Genomic DNA, 25,264 nt, shown 5'->3' with positions numbered 1-25,264 from the left:
CTCTTGGTCTTTTGTCTTCAAGTTTTAGATCATACATTTTTTGTGGTCCCATGCGTCGCATATGTCCATACCATCTCAGTCGCTCCATGGCTGAGGCAATAGCAAGCTGGCCTCTCACCGCTGGGATCCGTGGTTCATATCCCAGTCACTCCATGTGAGATTTGTGCTGGACAAAGCGGAGGCAGGACAGGTTTCTATCCGGGTACTCCGGTTTTCCCTGTCATATTTAATTCCAGCAACACTCTCCAATGTCATTTCATTTCATCTGTCATTAATCATTGCCCCAGGGGAGTGCGACAGGCTTCGGCAGCTGGCACAATTCCTATCCTCGCTGCTAGCGGGGGCTTCATTCATTCCATTCTTGACCCGGTCGAATGACTGGAAACAGGCTGTGGATTTTCATTTCATTTTTATCAACCACATAGTATAGCCTTTCTAATGACTTGATATGTCACTTGTCCTTTCCTTTCCAATATTTATTTTACCATAACGTATTTTACGTCTTGGTTTTGAATCTTGCATTATAATAATCCTAACTCTCAGAGGTTGTCTCAGTAAAACATTTGAATGCAAATGGGCTTGTCAGTACCAAGTTTACTGTACTAACAGGTCTAAGGTATGTTTATTTGTTACAGCTTTTGGACTTGGTACCTTGGTGTTTAATGGCTTGGAGATGGCTATGCACTCAATGATGGAAGGAGCCTGCCTCAATGATGTGGTGTTTGTACATCCTGTGTTGCATGGCCTCTTCACCTTCTTGCAGATGCATTTCCTTTTTGTCAACTCACAGGTGAGCTAAGTACTTATCAACATGATTTAAATAAACTTGAAAATATGATCTAGAAACTTCTAATGAGATAGTGAGAGAAGGATTTTTCTTGCTGCTGCTGGTGATAGTGGTTTAAGGGACCAAACATCAATGTTATCAGCTCCGGGAATTTTTCTAAGATAACTCTTTTATTGTCCAAAAATCAAAGGCATACAGCGAGTTTATATTTCTATTTATTTGTTTTACTACTTTATCAATGGACAATCTGTTTTTGAATTACAGTACACCATTTTTATAATATTGGTTTTAAAGCACCAAAAGAGTAATATAGATCTAAAGACCGGGTGAGCTGGCCATGTGGTTGGACTGCTCAGCTTTGAGCTCTCATCCGGGAGATAGTAAATTCGAACCCCATTGTCAGCAGCCCTGAAGATGCTTTTCAGTGGTTTCCCAGTTTCTCACCTGGCAAATGCTGGGTCTGTACCTTAATTAAGGCCATGGCCAATTCCTTCCCACTCCTAGGCCGTGAGATCCGTGCATCCAGCGTCAAATTGCTTACACCACTTTACAATACCTAGGCGAGGAATTGCACGCTCACCACATACAGCAGTGATTTCACTATGAATGTCCATGCAGTTGAGCTGTTAACACGTTCCGTGCGGTTCGGGTCACCATGTGCCCCGAAACATGTTATTCTTATCCGTCGGTGCGAACTTCCCAGAATTGCGAAGTAAGTAACTACGTCCTAGTTACGAATTTCCGTTAACTAATGGCAACATAGTGTTCCAATTGAAGCAAAGGATCGAGGCATACTGCTAGTTTTGATCGGCCCACCGGTGACCCGAAGGAAGTTTTTTTCATCTTCCATTCATATCGCTTAGGGTCACCCTGAGTCCCGATTGTTGTCTGACCTATATTTTTACGCGGGAATCGCTTAGCGCGGTTACGATGAATGAAGAATAGAGTGTTGCTGCCCGCAGATAGTAGATTGTTGTTTAAGGAGTACCACCCTTCTGATATCTGCTTTCTACATTGCTCTTAGGAAAGCCAATAGAGGTTATTGGAGTTATTGGAATAGTTGTTGACATATTTACTATCTTCCGTATATAATATTTACAAGCAATTTCAAGTCCTTTTTTAGGTATGGAGCTTTCACATTCTGACACACCGGTGGCACGGAAAAGAAAGAGGCTTAGGACAGCATTGGGGTGGGCCTATATCATGTTCCGTGCGGTTCGGGTCACCATGTGCCCCGAAACATGTTACTCTTATCCGTCGGTGCGAATTTCCCATAACTGCGAAGTAAGTAACTACGTCCTAGTTACGAATTTCTGTTAACTAATGGCAACATAGTGTTCCAATTGAAGTAAAGGATCGAGGCATACTGCTAGTTTTGATCGGCCCACCGGTGACCCAATTATTTCCGGGGTCATTTCTGTTTCACGCAATTGTTGAATCGGAACACTGTCGCACAGATAAATACACTGGAATGTCTCCTCAACAATAACGCACACAACAAGTGCACTTGCATTGTTTAGGATTACATACTAGGGAGTAAACAAAGTCAAATTCGTCAGGTCACCGGTGACCCGAACCGATAATAACTAAAGGCAGCATCGGGTCACCGGTGGGCCGATACGACGTAACATTAAGTCATCGAAATTCACTGCCGCAGGGAACGTGTTAACCCATAGAAATTTGATCATTGCACGCACCTCCAATTTGGAGTGAACATCCAGTTGATGTGCCATTGAACCCAGCCCGCTCTGCACACACAACACGACGGGATATCACACCAAGAATCAAGAATCTTTATTTGCCATTGACCATATACAATGAAATAGGCTTTGTCAACTGATAATAATTTAGTACTTAATATTACTAAGGCTAAATGAACATACACCTTTTGTTAAAGCTTAATACTATGCATTTCTAAGAATTCAGAGGTATTATAAAGTGGATTTTCTATTAACCAATCATACATTTTTCTTTTGAAATTACTTAAAGGAGTGGACCATGCAGAATGTGGTAATTTATTAAATAATCTTAAACAACTGAGTTTATGTGAGTGAGCAGTTTTTGACAGCCTGTGAACTGAGATGTCAGTGTCAGCTTTGCCCCGAGTATCAGGAAGGTAAATGTTTTCCCTAGTACTGAATTCAATTATGTTATTTTTAACACATGTCAAAGATATATAAATATACAAATTTATAATTGTCTGTATTTTATACCAGCTGTACCAGCAATAACTGGCCCAAGTAAACAATGAGCAAGAGATAGCAAATATTCATAAAATATCTTTAAAAAAGGAAAACAGCAAATACTCACCAAATAGTTCAGTAACTGGACATAAATCAGAGGCAACTCGGATCGAACCAAAAGATTTGCACAGTAGGATATAACAGAAATCATGAAAGAAACCCACTGCGGGTTTTCAGGTAAAACTAAATTATTTAATTACAGTCTTGAGAGTAAGTTACATGTGATAGATAAATAAAATCCCCTTGAAAACTATAAGGTGCACCTTCACAAGCATAATCAGATTAACTAATTAAAATGATAAATTGATTAATTAAGTAAATACTGAATTGAGATAACTAATTAATACGATAATTTGATTAATTAAATACATTTTGAATTGAGATAATGAATTAATACAATAAATTGATTAATTAAATAAATTCTGAATTGAGAACAAGTGTTTACCTAGAGTTGAGAGGCACCCTCTTTATAAACCAAATTAATGAATAGGAATAGGTAGACTTAAAGCAAGATTAAATGACAAGATAATTAGTTGTCAAAGAAAATGTCCATGGACTAACTTTACTGCCTGCCTGAAGAGATCAAAGCAAGTACCATAATCTTTCAAAAATGTACTTGCGTACTAATGCATCCTTTCTCCAGGAATTATTTTGTACATTAGGTGAAAATATGCTAAAGTGAGGCCGCAAGATTCTCCCATGAACCAGATCACAATAGGTACAACAGGAAAATTAATTAACGTCCACTGAACGCATACCCAAAACCGAAAGCGCTCACAAAGATGTGAAAACATAAACAGGTCTCCAAACAACCCCAAAAATCCACCACGCTTTGAAATGGAAGAACAAGATAGCACTAAGGATGGGAACGCGCCCACCAAAATTTAGAAATCAATCATTAACTATCAGAGCAAGCAGCTCTAATCATAAAAGATCGTGCACACATAAAATCAATTCAACATGTAAGAGCAATGCAGCTCAAACCACCAGGAAAAAACTCCCACTTTCAAATCATAAATCAATGAAGGTGAAGAAGTAAGAGCCAACAGCTCCCAACTTAATGGCACGCTTATCACAAAATGAATTATTCTCAATCATAAACATTTATTTTCAATAATCCCAAAACAATAGTTCCCATGGGCAACAGTTGCCATGGAGACAACAACAAGAGTAAGCGTTACTGAAGCATAAAAGAAAATTTACTTTAAGAAAAGAAAGTCAGAAAAGATCAATTTAAAGGAAGAAATAGATTCCGATCCTTGGAGATAATCTTGCAACCTCAATCCTTTTAATGGATGACTTCACATAACCAAATTACTTCACTCCTAATTTCATTAACATAATTTTCACAATATTACCCCCCTTTAATCCGAAAGAGAAATATCTTTTAGTGCTAAGAACATCTCGTCGAAAAGATTTTCTTTCTCTCATAGTAGGTTTAAAGAGTGCAGTCAGTAAGCCGAATACCAAACACGTTACAAATTCTTAAAGTTTATCAGAACAGAAGAACCATCAAATACTGGTATTTCTCCGACAGCATGCAACTGCTGATTTAAATAAGCGTCCAAGACAAGGTCAACCAGCTCCAGGAGCGAAGGAAAATAACTATAATCTTGAAGGCAACTTACGTATTCCGTAATCCATGGGCAGGAGTTAAAGTTTGGCGTCGGCTGGGATCACCAATACTTACAAATTATACAGAGATAAAATTAGGTAGAATAAGCAGTGGACATCCACTCCAGGTACGAAAATAAGAAGAAAAGAACACTTCAGGGCATTAGCCCTGATCCTTTACATGCTATCCAGGCATGTTGAGGTAGATAGATGCTCCTACAAGGAGCCACCACAACAAGCTTCCAACATTCATGGTGCTCGACAATGAACTAAGACTCCGCCAGCAAGGTGATGTACAGCAAAAGATGGTGGGCAGGCGAGCAGGCCCACTTGTGAGACTCGCTCTCTGGCTGGTCCGGCAGCAGACCAGAAGATAACAGGAAATAGTAGTGAAACACATCGTATATAAACAATGGAATATTACTCCTTAGGTGGAGAAGATGCAATTAAATTAGTGACATAAGCCATGCAGGAAATACGGTAAAAGGAAAACAAGAAGGAATAAAATGCCAAAGCGATACAGATTTTAATGGCAAGTTAGCCAGCCAAAAATGTGGTGGAAATAGGCTTAAAAACGTGTCCCCACTGGGACAATTTTAAGCTTAATGAAGAGAGGTTGACAATGGTCAATTGCACCAGCCCTACACACTGTTCGGACAACTTTTTCTGTATTAGAAGAATATTATATACATAAGAAGAATGCCCCCATAAAAACAGTTCATAAGTAATGTGTGACTGGAAGAGACCAAAATATGCCATCCTTAGGTAGTTAATGCTAACTAAATCTCTCAATTTCCATATCAAATAGGCCACTCGTGATTTTTTTACAAAGGTGACCAATTTGTGTTTCCCAGTTCAATTTGGCATCAATATGAAATCCCAAAGGTTTGACTGACTGACTTTCAATATCTTTGGATAATCCTAGTGTGAGAAATTGAGTTTTATCCTGATTGCACAACAGCCTATTGGATGTAAACCAATGCATTGCAGTTGCAAAAGCTTCCTGTGACATCTGATTCAAACCTGAGATGCTCTGGTGTTTTGTAATTAACGTTGTATCATCCGCATACGATATAAGAGCATGACATTTGACATTTTGCGGTAAATCATTGACTGCCAGAATGAATAAAAATGGACCGAGGACAGAGCCCTGTGGCACACCAGTTGTAACTTTCTTCAAAGTGGAATACCTATTTTTAATTGAGACAAACTGATATATGTTATTTAAGTATGACTTAATTATGTTCAGTGAGGGATACTCAACACCATACATCTCAGACTTTGCAAGTAAAATTTCATGATTAATACAATCAAAAGCTTTACTTAGATCACATAACACCAAAGAGATCGCCTGCTTGTTTTCAAAACTGTTAATATCTGATTAACAATTTCAAGAACAGCAGTAGTAGTACATTTACCTTGTCAAAACCCAAACTGACAGTCGGATAGAAGTTTGTAAGTTTCAAAATAGTTGCTAAGTGATTCAAATATTTTAGAAATTATTGGAACAATTGAGACTGCACAATAGTTCTGAAAAAATTATTTGTCCCCACTTTTAAATACTTGAATAACTTTAGAAATGTTAAGTATATCAGGAAAATCTCCAAACTCTAAACACTTATTAAAAATAAAAGCTAGAGGTTCAGAAATCAAATGTATTTTTCTTTTCATGATGTAATTAGATAACCAATAACAATCCATACTCCTAGAGTTTGATAATTTTAAGCAAACTTTAATTACTTCATCAGATATGATTTCAACCCAATGGAAAGTGTTTTGGCAGGGGGGTTGATTGTGAAGAAAGTAATTCGCAGCTGTACCTGCTGCCTTAATTTGATCTCCGATTTCTTTTACAGAGTTTAAGATATAATTCAGTTCTTCTGGATCAAGAAATGTGTCTTGAGTTCGAGTAGGTATGTTTTCTTGTACTATAACATCCCATGCTGCCTTGCATTTGTTGGGTGCATTCTCAATATATTTTTCACAAGCTTAAGTTTTGGCATGAATAAGTTTTCTTTTATATAACTTTTTACAATTAAGATAACTTTATACAAGCCATTCTGCTTGGTTCCTCCTTGACAAGAGTTTTTATAAATTCTATACAGCAAAAGCATTTTTTCTCTATACTGAGTCAATTCATCAGTATACCAGTTCAACTTCTTGCTTTTAAGTTTACCATTATGACTAATTTTTACCAGTGGTGAACCTAAATGCCACAATTCAATCAATTTATCTAAAACGTTTCCAAATACAGTTTCAATATCATTTTCTCCCATTTGAAATTCAAATACAAAGCCCCAGTTAATTTGTTTCAGATTTTCAATAAATATGTTAATATAATTATCACCCTGACTTTTTATCCACATCAGAACAGGTTCATCATTGTAAATTATGTCAGGCTGGTTAAGATATAATGATATAAGCAAGGGGTCATGATCTGCAAAACCCCCACCAACAAGTCTAAGTTTATACAAATCTCTCAAAAAATTTACAATAATATTATCCAAGCATGCATTATTACATGTAGGTAGCTTGTTTGTGCAAGTTAAATTTAGAGTTCTTAGAAATTTGCCCTCCTGAATATGCCATCTCTATGTTAAAATCCCCACAAACAGCAACTTTGGCCTTAAACTTCAATTTTTTTTCCATTACTAATTCAAAATTCTTAAGAAATACATAAGCATCAGCATTTGGAGATCTATACAAACTAACAATTATCAAATTCTGATCAACCAGCTTCACACAATTAAATTCTCCCTCTAATTCCATACAATATTGACTTAAATCAATTTTTACAAATTTAAAACACACTCTAACTAAGATCCTAGCTCCCCCATTTTTCTTTTTACTCCTACAAAACATATCTGCAACAGTATATCCACAGGGCACAAAATATTCTACTTGATTTTCAGAAAGCCAATTCTCCGATACACGAATCACATCAACTTTCTCGGTTTGGCTAAAGTGTTCTAATTCTAACAACTTATTTCTAATGCATTGGATATTCACTTGCAATAAATTGAGAGATTTACCCTTGCTATCCTCTTGGCAACTACTTTTTGTATCACTCATTACTGTATTGGTGGAGATTTCTGACCTGATGTTTCACGTACTGGTATTTTATTTTATGAATAGGAGAATAACATACCTGAGTTTGGCTACTTACTAAACAATCTTTGATAATGGTTTGATTTGGTGACCAATCTGATTCGGTCACAGATGCTAGTTTTGATTTACATGGCCTCTTAAAATTCATAACATTTTCTAGTTGACTGAGCCAGCTTGAAGAACAGCTGGCTCTTTCTACTAGTTTTCCTGGTGGGTATTATAACCTAAGGGAGTTGCATTTTTCAAAGTACATGTGATTAATAAAATTATGAACAATACTAGCAATCTTTCGTTTACCTGAATTGTTTAGATGGAGGCCATATTTTGTTTTAATAGTGTCTCTTGAAACTGCTGCATTCAATAACCTGAGTATTCCAAAAATGTTTACAAATTTTAACAATATCTGTATTGACCTTGTCCACTTCAATGTTCACACACGAGTCTCTACTCAAATCATGCCTGTGGGGCATGTTCACTACAAAGACGTTAGTGTGAGTCAGCTTCGATAGTGTATTTTTAAGTTGTGACCTTATATTCTTGGCAACGTCGTGAGCTACGTCATTCATCCCACTGATCATAAGCACTGCATCGCCGCTCCCGAAGTTCCTAGTTGCTTCCTTTATGTTTTCCAGGACATTGCTGATAGAAGCTCCTGGATGTATTTCTCCGGTTGCTGCTATATTCTTGTCATTTATCACTCCTGCAATTCCTCTTCCTTGACTATCACCATACACAGCTACCTTTGCTGATTTAGGCCTAGTTGGATCTTGATTCTGAAATATAGGCCTAATTTTTAACCTCAGCACGGCAACGGCTCGCGATGATTTGGTTTCACGCGCGCGATCACTTTCTTCCAGAATTAAATTAATTAGGGCAGAAAACCTATTTCTGTTGTTTATTTCCAGAAATTCGGTTGTAGATTTCTTCTTAGCCGGCCATTCATGAACTACTTGACACCACATGCTCGAGTTTGTTGGTACTGTTACTGGTGTATCACTCGCAGAATGGTCAGTCCCGTATCACAGTCTCTCTTTTAATTCATGATTTTCTACTTTAAGAGCCTCATTTTCCTTTTGTAGAACATAATTTCTAATGCACTTTTGTATTCATCATTTATTTTCGGTGCTTCATCGTCAACGCCGTCGCCAACTACAACATTCCGAACACACTGCTCACAAATCCAGTCAACATAGTTCTTACATCTCTAGGGCAATTTCTGCACTTATAATGCCACCATCGATCACAAGAATCACACAACATTCCATTCTTCACTGATCTTCAACATTTTCCACACTTTTCATCACATTTTACGATTAATTTACTCGGAGGATAAAACACTACATCGTCATTACCAGATGCCTATCGGACATGTCAGCAGTTACTGTAGCTTGCTCCACATTGGCCACAGTCGTGACACACAGCATGCTCTCACAGCAAACTAGTGTAACTTACTTTTTGATTCGCCCTCGTAGCAGTCCACCTATTCAATACATGTTATATACATTTGTCTAGTACATGTTTCTTCCACTAGGGGGCACCATCAGCTAGAATACAAATGTACATCAGATATAAAATCATATCTTAAAATGGTAAGACACAAGTTAAAAATCACTATGTTAGAACAAAGCATTTATAATAAATTGCTGAAATTGCGAACTCTACAGGGGTGTTCTAAGTCCTCTTGTTGTCAAATTACTGTATGTTGATAATAGGCTACATTAAAATTGATCTAAGGAGAATGTCCATAAAATTCTAAACTAAGTCCTGAACATCGTGGAAAACTTTCAGGTACTAAGTTTTACAGTACTTAAGTTTTAAGTACAGTGGAAATTGGCACTGTTGTTTACAATTTTTCTTGAATCAGACATAGAAAATATCATGAAATAAAAGATTCTCGACAAATCTTTGGTAAAGTGTTCCTTAATAATTCAGTTCAAACGGTGAGTCACTTCTGGATTCGTGTCGGACCCAACAATAGAGGATGGCCTCACTCTACTCACACTTAAGTATTTTTAATTGCTTTGCAGACTTTACACTATCAGATTCTACAACCTGTTTATCATTCACCTATTCAATACATGTTATATACATGACTTCAACCATGATCTTAAGAAACAGCACAGGGAGGTTCGCATACGTTGTTTCCAATGTAAAGTGCAAGGTGCAGAGTTGTGATGATAACGCCAGGCTCACTTGCCTACTGCCATTCACAATAGAGTAAGAAAGTTTTCATTATAATCGGAGGTTCCATTACCTATGCACGGTCACAATCGATCTTGGGAGTTTTCGTTACAATGGGAGGCGCCCTTTCCTACTTCCACGCAGATTACAGTTGAGAAGTTTTTATTATAAAATCAGGCATCTTCCCTACTGTAAGTCAAAATTGAGTTGTGTTGTTATCATTATAATGACAGGCCCCTTTTCTTAATGACAGTCACACTGAGTTGGTGAGTTTCCATTGTAATAGAAAGAAAGAAAGAAAGAAAGAAAGAAAGAAAGAAAACTGTGCCTAATGCCAATCACATTTTAGATGGGTAAATTTGTTTATAATTGCAGGCACACTTGCCAACTCCAAACACAATCAGTTAGGGGAGTTTTGAACAAAATTGCATGCTCCCTTGACTTATGGCAGTCAAATTGAGAAGTGAATTATTATTTACAATGGTAGATACAAAGGAGTTGGAAAAGGATCCCATTCCTACTGCCAGTTAAAGTACATGGGGAGAGTAATGATAACAATAGCAGATGCACTCCTACTGAGAGTCTCACTGTCAAAGTAAAATAATAATTATAATGGAAAACATACCCTTTCTATATCAGTACAAACTGACTTCGATGAGTATATATAGATCGGCATACAAACCTTCATTTACAGATTAATTGCTGCTAAATGATACATCATGTCGGCAAACGGATTGTACTATAAGACTCCTCATTTAGCGGTCTAAATGGTTGATCTTAAGATATTTTCTCTTGTCTCATCTATTTATGGGTGAAATTGAGTTAGAAACATTGAATAGGGTGAAATTTGGGTAAGATTTTCTCACAGTGCATTACTTTTGGGTACCGGTACTAATATGACAGTACAAACATGGAATTTGGCTCACGTATGGATACTGGGTGGGCCATGCTTGTGTAGAATTAGATGATTCTACCTTTCGTATAAGTGATTCGAACTACGAATTATATGTGTACAAAGAGTAAAATGTAGGTATAGTCGAGAAATAGAGACAAATGTAACATGTAAGGAATAGAGATAAGACAAAACATCATAGGACCAAAGTTGTAGATCACTCCAAATTGAACTGCGATTGTGCCATTCTTTTTGTGATACGACTTACGGTTTAGCTGCTAAATACCTCGAAATGAAGGTCTGCACCGTCATTAAAATTGCCTCAATATTCTGATATTTTTCAAGGGTAAAAATGAAATATTTAAAGATCTTGGAAGCTTTCCCTCGTTTACAGGTTATGACTTGACATAACTTCGCCAAATATCAATTTTCTACCTCGCCTGACAGGTTGTACCTCAATCAGGATTTGGGGGGGGGGGGGTTAAAAATTAGGACTATCAGGAAACTATAGGTAACAAATATGCAGATTGTCATTATTACACTTGAAACAGATAACTGTACGAAAATTTAGCCAAAAAGGTCAATGTACAGAAACACGGTCGTTACGAATTTATTTACAGTAGAAGTCCGTTATAGCGAGAATTCACAACAGCGGAAATTTTACTCGCTATAGTGGATTGCCGTTATATCCGATTTTTGTATAAAAGTCGGGAAACTCTCCATACACATTAAAATCGGTATGAAACGGCAATCAGTTTGTTCAAAACATGCGTTTCCGCGGATGATATCCACACTACTACTTACATGTTCGATATTTTTCGAAATGCGATAGGGGCCTACTACCGTACGAGAAAGAGTATCTTTAATTTCATTCTGAAAAAATTACAGTTCCGTATTTCTCCGAATCCAAGACGATCCCCACATTTTCCTTCCAAAATTGAAATCAGGCTCAAAAAGTGCTTTGTAAAATCATATGAATATTTTTGTTGTGCAGTGCGCATTTTTATACTACTTTAGATGCCGAACATTGGCTTTCGTTATGCCGCATTTTTTGCGGCTGCACAATTATTCTTTATTTCCGCGGGTTTAATGACCTGTTCCACGTACCGGTATCTTTACAACTATCCATCACGAAAATATTCTTGCTGTCTATAAAATTGAATTTTACTTAGAGTCAGGTACAGTAGCTGTGTTATAACGTTATAACTCTGACACTGAGTAGCCGTGGCCTTTCTGAAGATTCGAAGGCTAGCATGTTTTGATGTCATTCTGCAAATTTGAGAAACGTTTTTGTAGAGGTTAATAGAATGTCATTCTCTCTTCACTATTTCCCGAGATCCAGTGACATTACCCACAAGCACTGTACATTTGTACAACCGGTTGTCACGGCTAGCGATATACAATAAAGAGTCGGTCGTTCATTGTCACCGAATTTGTATGTGCGTTCGCGCGCGGGGTTGAAAAGAGAAGCAGCGCGGTTACCGCGAGAATTGCCAGTGGTATTAAATACTGTTAGGCCGCGAATGCAAGATGACCCTTTATTTTTCGCATGAGATTCTGAGGAAAAAAACGTCGTCTTGGATTCGGAGAAATACAGTATCACTCAAGAGTTTTCTTCTTCATTTGGCGTCACCTAACCTAACCGTATATGTGTCATCAAATACCGCAGAGACAATACGCGACACTCTGCGAGATATCGAGGGACAGCGATTAGAGCTTTGTCTAGCGGAGTGACCTGAGAGTTACTGATTCTGTCATAAGAGCACATGTATTTGTTTGTGAAGTTTTGGAGGTTATTTATGCGTTTGCATTAAGTTAACGTATAAATAGTAGCGTGTGTCATTGCTTTATATCTCCTGTCAATATGAGTGGAAAGATATGTGCTGCGTTTGGCTGCAAGAACTACGAAGTGCAGAAGGATTCGCGGTCTTTCTTCCGTTTCCCTCGTTACAAGAAAATGTAAATACTGTGTTTGCATATATATATATATTCTTCCAGTTACATAGATAATTTTTATAGAAGGCCTACTTCCTAAACTTCTGACCTGCGCGACCCATATTTTGACTGGCTTAAAATATAATAAGCTTATTTTATTGTATTAGTGCAGCAATTAACCTTCAATACCGATGTGTTGTTGTAGGTGTGATCTGTGGGTTTTGATTTAATTAAGGAAAATGCATATGTATATGTGTATGGCTGGTTGTGTTCCAAGTTATCCCATTTGGAATGCTGTAATGCGTTGTCAAGCACTGAAGAAAATATGGGTGATTTAAGAAATGTGGTGATGATGCAAATTTGCTTTATCCTAATGTAATGGCTTATAGATAAATTTTGAATGTTTTTGCAGCTAAATTTATAGTTTCTTTCTGTTAGTAGGCTTCGAGTTAAAAGGAAAATTGTCCAGCTCTTAAATGTAAATTCATTTAATCATGTGTGTAAGGAATGTGCCGATATATTTAATGACAAGCGTCCTAATGTGATGTACAATGCTTTTAAATGAGAAAAAAAGACAAATCTAGCCGTGAAAGTTCAGGCAGGTATGCTAAAGATTAAAAAGTAATGCTTAAATGAAAGATCAAGCCCTTTCACAGCAATCCATTCCACATCTTGATTATATGTCTAATTTTAGTCTTTAAATAATAACCTGTTAAATAATTCTTCATTCATGTATCCAGAATTGCTTTAGCAAATTTGAAGTTAATATTTTAGCAACACTTTCTTTCTAGAAGTAATTTATTTATCAATTTCCGTATATACAAAACCATTGATATTTGAATTTAGCCCGAATTTTCAGGTCACGCCACGAGGAGCGCCACTTGCGAATTGTCTCCCATTTTAACAAGGCTAAATTCGGAAGTGTCGCATATTGTCTCTACTGTATTTGGTGTCATGAAAACATCATTGAAACGCATGTAGAGAAACAAGTTATCCTCGCTAAAATTTACATGTGAATAGCCTTTCCAAAATTTAACTAAATGTGAGAAAATATGAACTATCCTTTGAAATCGGTGATGTATTCTGCCATAATTGGTGGTCATACAAATTTTAGTGAAAAATGGAAGGTGTAACTGTTCCGGTATAAACGGCTATAATTAATAATAGTAATAATAATATTTGCTACCATTGTGTAACCACATTAATTACACACCAACACAAATTAACGCAGAGACATGATAATAATATGTATGAAATTGAAACCATACGCACATTCAGCATAGAAAACAAAAACAAACAGGTTAACCAACATGACGACTAAGAAAGGATAATTGGGAAGCTACTAGGAACCGTTGCCTACGCTATAATACAAGGCCTTGAAATGCACTAATGAAAACGGGTGCCACCTTAGTTCACCATTCAGCCACTAGGATCGCGCTGTTGCCCCCTTGTGTTCGCATGGCCGTGTATGTCTATAAGTAAATTATATCCTAAATAAAGAGAGCTGAATGTTGTATGTGTCTACAGTTTTAAAACTTTCCTACTCAGGGGCTTCTTATCGAGTTTCAAAACTTTCTCACTTCTACTTGAGTGGCTCGAAGCAATGTTGTCTAATAGAGGTCTCAGAAATTTTTGGAGTAGAAAAAGAGGTAGTTTGTCGTCTTTACACACTCTACACTTAATTTCACTGATGAACCTGGTTTTCAGAAAAAACGTACACATTTTTAGTAACTGTCGTCGAGATAAATACTGCACAGCAGAAGTAACAAATTCCGTCATGCGCTGCAGAAGAGCCACAAATGATGATTTCGGGTATCTGAGGGCTCCTCGATCTTGAAAGCGAATAAGACACAATGTTGGACTTTCACTAGCTGGAGAAGTGATATGTTCTAAACAGCCTTCACAGTCTGTTTGTTCTTCTGCCACACGCACTAAGTATCCTGCTACCATAGCTAGAGAAATACCCGGTATTGTAGCTGTTGAATCTGAAACAAATTAATCATATTTATGTACTAGCGAACACTTAAATAAAAAAGTATTGTTCACACAGATCTGATGTAATTTACCTTGCAAGGGTTTTGTAATGATAGACAATACGTGTTCAGGAAGCTGCGGAATTTGCACATCATCGCGACTTTCATTCCTTCTATATCTTTCATCCATCTGGCACATTCTTGGTTGTAGTAAACTGGTTCGTACATTGCGGATCTTATTTTCATCCCTCAGCTCAACATTGCCATGTTTTGATGCCGCAATAATTCCTGTATGGAGCGTTGTTTCGATTGCGTTAAGGCATGACCTTGCATCCATTGTGTCATTGTATCCCGCTTTGCGTCGTAGGTGGCTAAAGAAAAGCTCGATATCATCGCTTGTTAGATTCCTCGTCAAGACATAATGAAAATTTATACTTATGAGGTATTTTATGCAGGCCACAGTGGATTGGGTAGTCAAGACGTTTCCCTCGTGAATCTTTTCTCTTTCTCTGGATGCATTTGAATGTTCTTGATATATGACAGGAAATCATTTATTAACTAACTGAGGCGTTCATCTTCAATGCTGAAAAATGCCAGTTTGTTCTCATTCCTGGAATATGTCCCATACGAGGTGTTGCAGACATCATGGGCATCGAACCACTTCATAAAGTGCTCCATGAAAGAAATTGTTTCTTTTAAACTGTTCCTGTCTTTAATGCTCTCGGGACAAACCACCTCCATACCCTTCAAACCAGCGATTGTTTCAGGGGAAAATACAATTTTGACTCTTGCTACAATCATTTTCTCCAAATTTGTAGGATAAACTACTTTTCTGGTTAGTTTCCTCACCGGCTTCATAATCTGATTTATATTAATGACATACAATCTCTAACACTAAAGGGGAAATGTAAAGTATTTGCTGATGATATCTTAATAACTTACAAAGGACTATGTGAAACACGAATTATGGAAGACATAAATTGTGACTTGGACAAGTTATCGGAATGGGCTTTATCTAAAAAAATGATCATAAATGTGACTAAAACAAAATACCTAATCTTTCATAAAACAGCCCATAAGATAACAGCGGCTAACACTGTTAACCTAAAGGACCAAGTAATAGAGCGAGTCAACTCAGCTAAGTATCTTGGTATAATATTAGACTCAACACTTTCCTGGAAAAGCCATATTGATTATGTAATCAGCAAAATTACCCCTTTGATAGGAATAATGCACAGATTAAGATACAGTAATTTTTCTCATCAACAATTGAAGTGTATATATTATGCAATAATCCACCCACATCTAACATACGCAAGCTTTATTTGGGGAAGATGTAGGAAAGATTACATTAATAATTTGGAAATCCTACAAAAAAGAGCCATCAAAATCATGTATGGATTCCCCTTCCTCAAACCATCACATGAAGTTTTTTCAGAGTCAAATATTCTGCCATTCCATAAACAAATTGCATTTTCATCAGCAGTCTTTATGTATAAGCTAGACAGGAAGTTAACCCATTCTACTGTTAACTTCTCCCACTTTAATGAAGTTCATGGATATGAAACTAGAGGATCATTAAGGATATATCCCTCTCATTCTAATTCAGTAAAGTACGGAGTGAAAGGCATAGAATCATCAATGTTTAGGGAATATAATGTGTTGCCTCCTGTTATAAAGAACTCTAAATCGATTATATGTTTTAAGAAAAAACTGAAGGAATATTACTCTTTTACAGATATCTTAATATAATCTCTATATAACTTGCTTTAATTAATACAATAATATATATATTGTCCATATTTAGTATATTACAGCCATGCAATATCTGAATATACTTCTGAAAAATTATGATCCTAACATGTAAAAAGAAAGAAAGAAAAAAGTACTTGTCACTTTACAGAAAAGCCATTGTATATGAAATGTAATTATTGTGTTGCCTTAAAAAAGTATGTACTGTATTGTCCCTATCACGAGCCAGAGGCTCATGGGACCTTTTATCACCAATAAATAAAAAAAAAAAAAAAAAAAAAAAAAATGTTGGGATCGCACGTTTTTTATGACGTGACTGGGATCGAAACTTAGGAACAGAGGCCTAGTTTTATCAGCTGGATGTTGTATCTCATGCGTAATGCTTCCTCCACATAATGTTTTAAACATCCAAACATTTACCTGAGAATTGTCGGTCACAATTCTGATCACTCTGAAACCACACTCTTCAACAGCATTTAACGCATCCTAGGTTAATTTTGCAAGTTGTGAGCCCGTAATGGATGAAGTGAAATAGAAAGACACCGGTATTCTGTAATATGTAGAGAGTCCCTTGAACAAAATGCAGAGTAGTTTATTGGGCAACCTATCTTCGATTCCAAGAGCGTCAATGTCAATGTCATTCAGTCCAATAAACATATCTAATTTCCTGTCATACATAAGTTTCGGCTTTATGGACATTTCATCTATTATAAGGGAACCAACCTTTTTGTTATCGTTCACTAACGACAGTTTTTCTACCAGTAATCGGGCTTTAGTTAGCGAAGTTATGCCGGTCTCCCCTTTTGAGTATCCAACATACGATTTCAACGTTCTTGGATGAGGAAGATGCAAAATATCGAGTGTTCTGAGAAGCCGATAACCAGTTGGCGACCTTGAAGATAATAGTATACAAATTTTAACTGTAGTCTCCTGGTATTTACATTTCTTTTTTTCCAAAGCTCTGAAGTTGTTCTAACAAAAAGTTTGCTTTCATGTTACCTCCCTCAGCTTCCTTCTGAATTTTAGAAACTCGACTTGCAAGATTTCCGGGATCCTTCTTTACCTTACTAAGTTCTGCTTCCAAGTCACGAATTTTTACGCGCAACCTCTGAATAATTGTCACGTGCTTTCTATTTCTTCTGATCTCCTTCTTTAATTTCCTGGTAATGTATTTTGGTACTGTTGATTTTAGGACGGGAGAAAACTGTGTACCTATTGTTGTGGTGCCTACATTTATCAGGTCAGATTCTCCAGTATTAGCAGGCACAGGAGAATCCGATTGTTCCACACATTTTCTATTATTTCTTATATACTCATTTTCACTGTCCGTTTTTTCAAGCTGTCTTTTCTTAGGAGCTTTCCTACATTTTAAAGTGACTTGTTTGTGTTTGGGGAACTCTGTAAAAACTGAAGGGACTTTATTAGGCAGGAGCGTCTTTTTAGATGTACTTATACTAAAGTCTTCTTCTCTGAAGTGTTTACTGCACACCCTCGATTTTTCTGTAGGAACCCAGAGAGATCCCGGCTTGTCTCCTCTGCGAGATATAGCAACAAGCCACCGTTCTTTCAAAGCACTATTCACTGGAAACTTGTGAAATGAAATTCCACTACCTTTAATTTGTCGTGAATGACAATAAGGAACACAGCAATAAACCATGATTGAACCTGCGAGTGCTTATTATCACAAGATTACACACATTCACAACCAACTCAATACACACGTTTAAAGGCGCGAACCTGGTAAACAGGGGGCAAGGTAGCGATCCTAGTGGCCCGCCAATGAACTGCAGTGTGACCACTTCTATAGTGTTTTACGGGCTCTATTTCCAGGCCTTGTATTATAGTATAGGCAATGCTAGGAACCATATCCAGGCGGTGAAAGGTATTGGCAATGCTGAAGAAGCGAAATCAAAGGAGATTCTAATTCCATAAGCTTACTTAACAATTTATATTCAAATTAGAGCGCAAATAATCAAATAAAATACCTTTAAAATCAAAAATGGTTATTAAAAATAATTACAATTTACACCGAGAGTAAAATTTTACTTAATTAACTTTAGGTCTGAACATCTCACACAACGTTCCACTGTTCATGGCGAAACATTTAAAACGCATAATGCTGATGAAAGAAAAGGAAGGTAATATTATACAGTCATGAGTACGCACATGTAAGAAAGGGAAACAACATATAAAATGCATATCCTAGTGCAGGGCACCTTTAGGAAGAAACCCCCTCAAAAACACTTCTGAGAAATGGTTCCCGTCCTAAATGGGAATACACTAAGATAAAACGGGATAAATGAGACAGTCCCAAGGGGAAATTTACATTTTATGATTACATCGAAAGGCGTTGAATATCTAATTTACAAAATCAAGAAAAGAAATGGGTACTGTCTCTTAACACAACTCTGATATGACTTGCCGGTAGGCTAAGTCATTTTACTGAAATTTTGGCGATTGAAGGAAACACGGGTAAGCTCCAGCAAAAGAAATTAAACGGAACACTACATTTGAAGATAACCTGAAAGATGAAAAACAACTAAGTGCTTACCTGTTGGAGGGGCCAAGAAGACCCGTCACCTGAAGAAGGCAACCTTTCCCTTCACTGGTCAAACAGACAAGACGGCTCAGCAGAGCTTGGAGTTACCCACGAGCTCTTCTCCGGAAATTAGTACATAGTAAAACGACCAATGAGCGCCCGTATTTTCCTTCGTCCGCCAATCACAATAAATTTTATAATTACCAATAGGGGCCCAGGACTAAAATCTGATAAAGAACATCGAGTAGCATCCAGAAACTTCGAAACTGACGCAATATGATAAAACAAGAAATATCCCATCCCGATCTGGCGCGTGTGATATAGGGTGTTTCCTAATTATTACATCTACGGTACTTCAAATGTTTACAACAACCAATCTTAAAGCCATATCATAATTAAATAATTCCAAAATTCATACACAAAAAATACAACCACTAAATAAATACATGATATAAAATTCCCCAGTCTATCAATTTTAAATTATCACTACAGAAGGGTATGTATAGGTACTTTAAGACAGAAACAGGTTCAAAGAAGGACATTCCAGGAATCATTAATGAACAAAGGGAGTGTGTATGCGAGGATCTTCAAAAGGCAAGTGTATTCAGTTAGCAGTATGTAAAGATTGTTGGTTACAAGGATAATGTCCAGATAGGGGAGGTGAGTAATACCAAAGAAGTATTAAAATTCACCTATGACAACAATGATATTTACGGTAAGATACAAAAGTTGAAAACTAGAAAAGTAGCTGGAATTTATCAGATTTCTGGGGATATACTAAAGGCAATGGGTTGGGATATAGTACCATATCTGAAATACTTATTTGATTATTGTTTGGTTGAATGAGCTATACCAAATGAATGGAGAGTTGGCTATAGTAGCCCCTGTGTATAAAGGAAAGGGTGATAGACATAAAGCTGAAAATTACAGACCAGTCAGTTTGACATGCATTGCATGTAAGCTTTGGGAAAGCATTCTTTCTGATTATAATAGACATGTTTACAAAATTAATAACTGGTTTGACAGAAGACAGATTGGGTTTAGGAAACTTTATTCCACTGAAGCTCAGCTTGTAGGATTTCAGCAAGATATAGCAGATATCCTGGATTCAGGATGCCAAATGGACTGCATTGCGATTGATCTATCTAAGGCATTTGATAGGGTAGATCATGGGAAACTACTGACAAATAAGAGTGCAGCTGAACTAGACAAAAGAGTGACTGAATGGGTGGCTACGTTTCTAGAAAATAGAAAGAGAATAAGAATAGGCAAAGCTTTATCTGTCCCTGTAATAATGAAGAGGGGAATTTATCAAGGTTGGACCTTTATGTTTTATATCAATGATATCAATGATATGTGTAAAGAAGTGGAATCAGGGATAAGGCAGTTTGCAGATGATGTTATTCTGTACAGAGTAATAAATAAGTTACACGATCGAGAGCAACTGCAAAATGACCTCGGTAATGTTGTGAGATGGTCAGTAGGCAATAGTATGATGATAAACAGAGTTAAAAGTCAAGTTGTGAGCTTCACAAATAGGAATAGTCCTCTCGGTTTTAATCACTGCATTGATGGGGTGAAAGTTCCTTTCGGGGATCATTGTAAGTACCAGTACCTAGATGTTCATATCAGGAAAGATCTTCATTGGGTTAATCACTTAAATATGATTGTAAATAAAGGGTACAGATCTCTGCACATGGTTACGAGGATATTTAGGGGTTGTAGTAAGGATGTAAAGGATAGGGCATATATGTCTCTGGTAAGACCCCAACTAGAGTATGGTTTCAGTGTATGGGGCCCTCACCAGGATTACTTGACTCAAGAACTGGAAAAAATCCAAAGAAAAGCAGCTGGGTAGGGTTGAGGCTCTGGTCATGGGAGATTCCATCGTTAGACACGTGGGGAAAGTGTGTGGAGGAAAGGGTACCAGGGTAGAGTGTTATCCAGGAATTAGGTTGAGGCAGATGTTGAGGAAAGTAGAAGAGAGGGAGGAGGGGAAGGAGAAGGTGGTAGTGTTTCACGTTGGTACCAACAACGTAAGGCAAGCTGATATAAGTACCAACATAGTTGGAGATGTGTGGGATCTGGTAAATGCAGCACGGGTGAAGTTTAAGAAAGCGGAGATTGTTATTAGTGGAATACTGTGTAGAAGGGATACTGACTGGAGGGTGATTGGGGATTTAAATGAGACTATGGAGTGGGTATGTGGGAAACTGGGAGTGAAATTTCTAGATCCAAATGGGTGGGTAAAAGATAGGGATCTGCGCTCAGATGGCCTTCATTTAAACCGCAGTGGTACGTATAAGTTAGGAAATTTGTTTGGAAGGGTAATAGGGAGGTACATTCAGGGAAACGGGGTGGCCTAGGGAGCGGTGATAAGGGAACAAGGAACTGGAAATCAAGTAGGGATGACATAAAATTGTTAGTGTTGAACTGTAGAAGTATTGTAAGGAAAGGAATAGAATTAAGTAATTTAATAGATTTATATTCACCAGATATTGTAATAGGAGTTGAATCATGGCTGAGAAATGATATAATGGATGCAGAAATTTTCTCACGGCACTGGAGTGTGTATCGTAGAGATAGGATAGGAAGGGTGGGAGGCGGAGTGTTCATTCTGGTGAAAGAAGAATTTGTAAGCTACGAAAAAGTTAAAGATGAGACACATGAAATTCTAGGTGTAAGGCTCATTTCTAAAGATAATAGGCAACTTGATATATTTGGAGTGTACAGATCGGGAAAGGGTAGCACTGACGCGGATTCAGAATTATTTGATAGGATAGTCAGCTATGTGGGAAACGACATGGAAAGAAATGTGATTGTAGCGGGAGATCTGAATTTGCCAGATGTCAATTGGGAAGGAAATGCGAATGACAGGAAGCATGACCAACAAATGGCAAATAAGTTAATATGGGAAGGACAGCTGATTCAGAAAGTGATGGAACCAACCAGAGGGAAAAATATCCTGGATGTCGTGCTGATAAAACCAGATGAGCTCTATAGGGAAACTGAAGTAATAGATGGTATTAGTGATCATGAAGCTGTTTTGGTGGTAGTGAAATGTGATAGAAAGGAAGGTCTTAAAAGTAGGACTGTTAGGCAGTACCATATGGCTGATAAAGCAGGTATGAGGCAGTTTCTAAAAAGTAACTATGATCGGTGGAAAACGGTAAATATAAATGTAAACAGACTCTGGGATGGGTTTAAAGAAATTGTTGAGGAATGCGAAAACAGGTTTCTACCATTAAGGGTGGTAAGGAATCGTAAAGACCCACCTTATTATAATAGAGAAATAAAGAGACTAAGAAGGAGTTGCAGACTGGAAAGAAATAGAGTTAGAAATGGCTGTGGAAGTAAGGAGAAATTGAAGGAACTTACTAGAAAATTGAACCTAGCAAAGAAGGCAGCTAAGGATAATATGATGGCAAGCATAATTGGCAGTCATACGAATTTTAGTGAAAAATGGAAGGGTATGTATAGGTATTTTAAGGCAGAAACAGGTTCCAAGAAGGACATTCCAGGAATAATTAATGAACAAGGGGAGTGTGTATGTGAGGATCTTCAAAAGGCAGAAGTATTCAGTCAGCAGTATGTAAAGATTGTTGGTTACAAGGATAATGTCGAGATAGAGGAGGAGACTAAGGCCAAAGAAGTAATAAAATTTACATATGATAACAATGACATTTACAATAAGATACAAAAGTTAAAAACTAGAAAAGCGACTGGAATTGATCAGATTTCTGGGGATATACTAAAGACAATGGGTTGGGATATAGAACCATATCTGAAGTACTTATTTGATTATTGTTTGGTCGGAGGAACTATACCAGATGAATGGAGAGTTGCTATAGTAGCCTCTGTGTACAAAGGAAAGGGTGATAGACATAAAGCTGAAAATTACAGGCCAGTAAGTTTGACATGCATTGTATGTAAGCTTTGGGAAGGCATTCTTTCTGATTATATTAGACATGTTTGTGAAATTAATAACTGGTTCGATAGAAGGCAATTCGGTTTTAGGAAAGGTTATTCCACTGAAGCTCAACTGGTAGGATTCCAGCAAGATATAGCAGATATCTTGGATTCTGGAGGTCAAATGGACTGTATCGCGATTGACCTGTCTAAAGCATTTGATAGGGTGGATCATGGGAGACTACTGGCAAAAATGACTGCAATTGGACTAGACAAAAGAGTGACTGAATGGGTTGCTATATTTCTAGAAAATAGATCTCAGAGAATTAGAGTAGGTGAAGCTTTATCTGACCCTGTAATAATTAAGAGGGGAATTCCTCAAGGCAGTATTATCGGACCTTTATGTTTTCTTATATATATATAAATGATATGAGTAAAGGGGTGAAATCGGAGGTAAGGCTTTTTGCGGATGATGTTATTCTCTATAGAGTGATAAATAAGTTACAAGATTGTGAGCAACTGCAACGTGACCTCGAAAATGTTGTGAGATGGACAGCAGGCAATGGTATGTTGATAAACGGGGTTAAAAGTCAGGTTGTGAGTTTTACAAGTAGGAAAAGTCCTCTCAATTTTAATTACTGCGTTGATGGGGTGAAAGTTCCTTTTTGGGGATCATTGTAAGTATCTAGGTGTTAATATAAGGAAAGATCTTCATTGGGGTAATCACATAAATGGGATTGTAAATAAAGGGTACAGATCTCTGCACATGGTTATGAGGGTGTTTAGGGGTTGTAGTAAGGATGTAAAGGAGAGGGCATATAAGTCTCTGGTAAGACCCCAACTAGAGTATGGTTCCAGTGTATGGGACCCTCACCAGGATTACCTGATTCAAGAACTGGAAAAAATCCAAAGAAAAGCAGCTCGATTTGTTCTGGGCAATTTCCGACAAAAGAGTAGCGTTACAAAAATGTTGCAATGTTTGGGTTGGGAAGAATTGAGAGAAAGAAGAAGAGCTGCTCGACTAAGTGGTATGTTCCGGGCTGTCAGCGGAGAGATGGCGTGGAATGACATTAGTAGACGAATAAGTTTGAATGGCGTTTATAAAAGTAGAAAAGATCACAATATGAAGACAAAGTTGGAATTCAAGAGGACAAACTGGGGCAAATATTCATTTATAGGAAGGGGAGTTAGGGATTGGAATAACTTACCAAGAGAGATGTTCAATAAATTTCCAATTTCTTTGAAACAAGAACGAAAGGCAAGATGACCTATTCTGACGACCTCCCGAAACATGTCCTGTAAGTTTTAATTTTATTCATTTTTGCCTGAGGCATTAATAAAGTATCGATTAGGTGGTTATTTATACTTACTTCTTTCTTTGGAATCATTTAGGAAATGGCTAGAAAAACAACAAATAGGGAATCTGCCACCTGGGCGACTGCCCTAAATGCAGATCAGTATTGATTGATATTAAACAATATAAGCTCGATTTGTTCTGGGTGATTTCCGACAAAAGAGTAGCGTTACGAAACTGTTGCAAACTTTGGGCTGGGAAGACTTGGGAGTAAGGAGACGAGCTGCTCGATTAAGTGGTACCGGTATGTTCCAAGCTGTCAGTTGAGAGATGGCGTGGGAGGACATCAGTAGACGAATAAGTTTGAGCGGTGTCTTTAAAAGTAGGAAGGACCACAATATGAAGAAAAAGTTGGAATTCAAGTATTCGGGAGATAGTGGGTTCGAATCCCACTGTCGGCAGCCCTGAAGATGGTTTTCCATGGTTTCCCATTTTCACACCAGGCAAATGCTGGGGCTGTACCTTAATTAAGGCCACGGCCGCTTCCTTCCCACTCCTAACCCCTCCCTTTCCATTCGTCGCCATAAGACCTATCTGTGTCGGTGCGACGTAAAAAAACTAGCAAAAAAAAATTTCATAACTATTACAAATGATCAAGGAAATATGCGATGCATAAAAGAAACTATTATAATTATCGAGAATTATAATTCTCAGGACTTGTCACTCATTACATGCAACTAATCTCATGATTAGACCCGTATTGAGCTATGCTATGATATACTAACAATTTGTTGGTTGTTTTGATCCACCTTTTCAATACAAATTAGTTTGTGTTGCTAGGTCGTAATGTTACAACACTAATTTACCGGGACATGTTTCGCTTTATTCACAAGCGTCATCAGCCTATACAATTGTCTCAAGGTTTGTCATATTTGGATTGTTGTTACAAATTTCATTACATTGAATGTAAATCTAATTTCAGTGATAACAATATTTAAAACATAGGATTAATATACACATTAAAAATTATGACAATT

At 37.3% G+C, this 25,264-nt stretch overlaps 1 protein-coding gene across 1 annotated transcript in view; it reads left to right on the top strand.

The window, feature by feature from the left end:
- Window positions 1-25,264, top strand: part of LOC136867119 (proton channel OtopLc) — a 261,050-nt gene that overhangs the window by 176,267 nt on the left and 59,519 nt on the right. Inside the window, exon 5 of the mRNA XM_067144223.2 lies at window positions 636-790. Coding sequence (XP_067000324.1) covers window positions 636-790 — 155 coding nt within the window. The remainder of the gene's footprint in view (window positions 1-635; window positions 791-25,264) is intronic.

Source organism: Anabrus simplex, chromosome 3 (genome assembly GCF_040414725.1).
Source record: "Anabrus simplex isolate iqAnaSimp1 chromosome 3, ASM4041472v1, whole genome shotgun sequence".
In the NCBI taxonomy this organism is placed as follows: domain Eukaryota; kingdom Metazoa; phylum Arthropoda; class Insecta; order Orthoptera; family Tettigoniidae; genus Anabrus; species Anabrus simplex.
The sequence above is the reverse complement of the archived record's forward strand: the minus strand, read 5'-3'. Positions and strand labels throughout refer to the sequence as shown.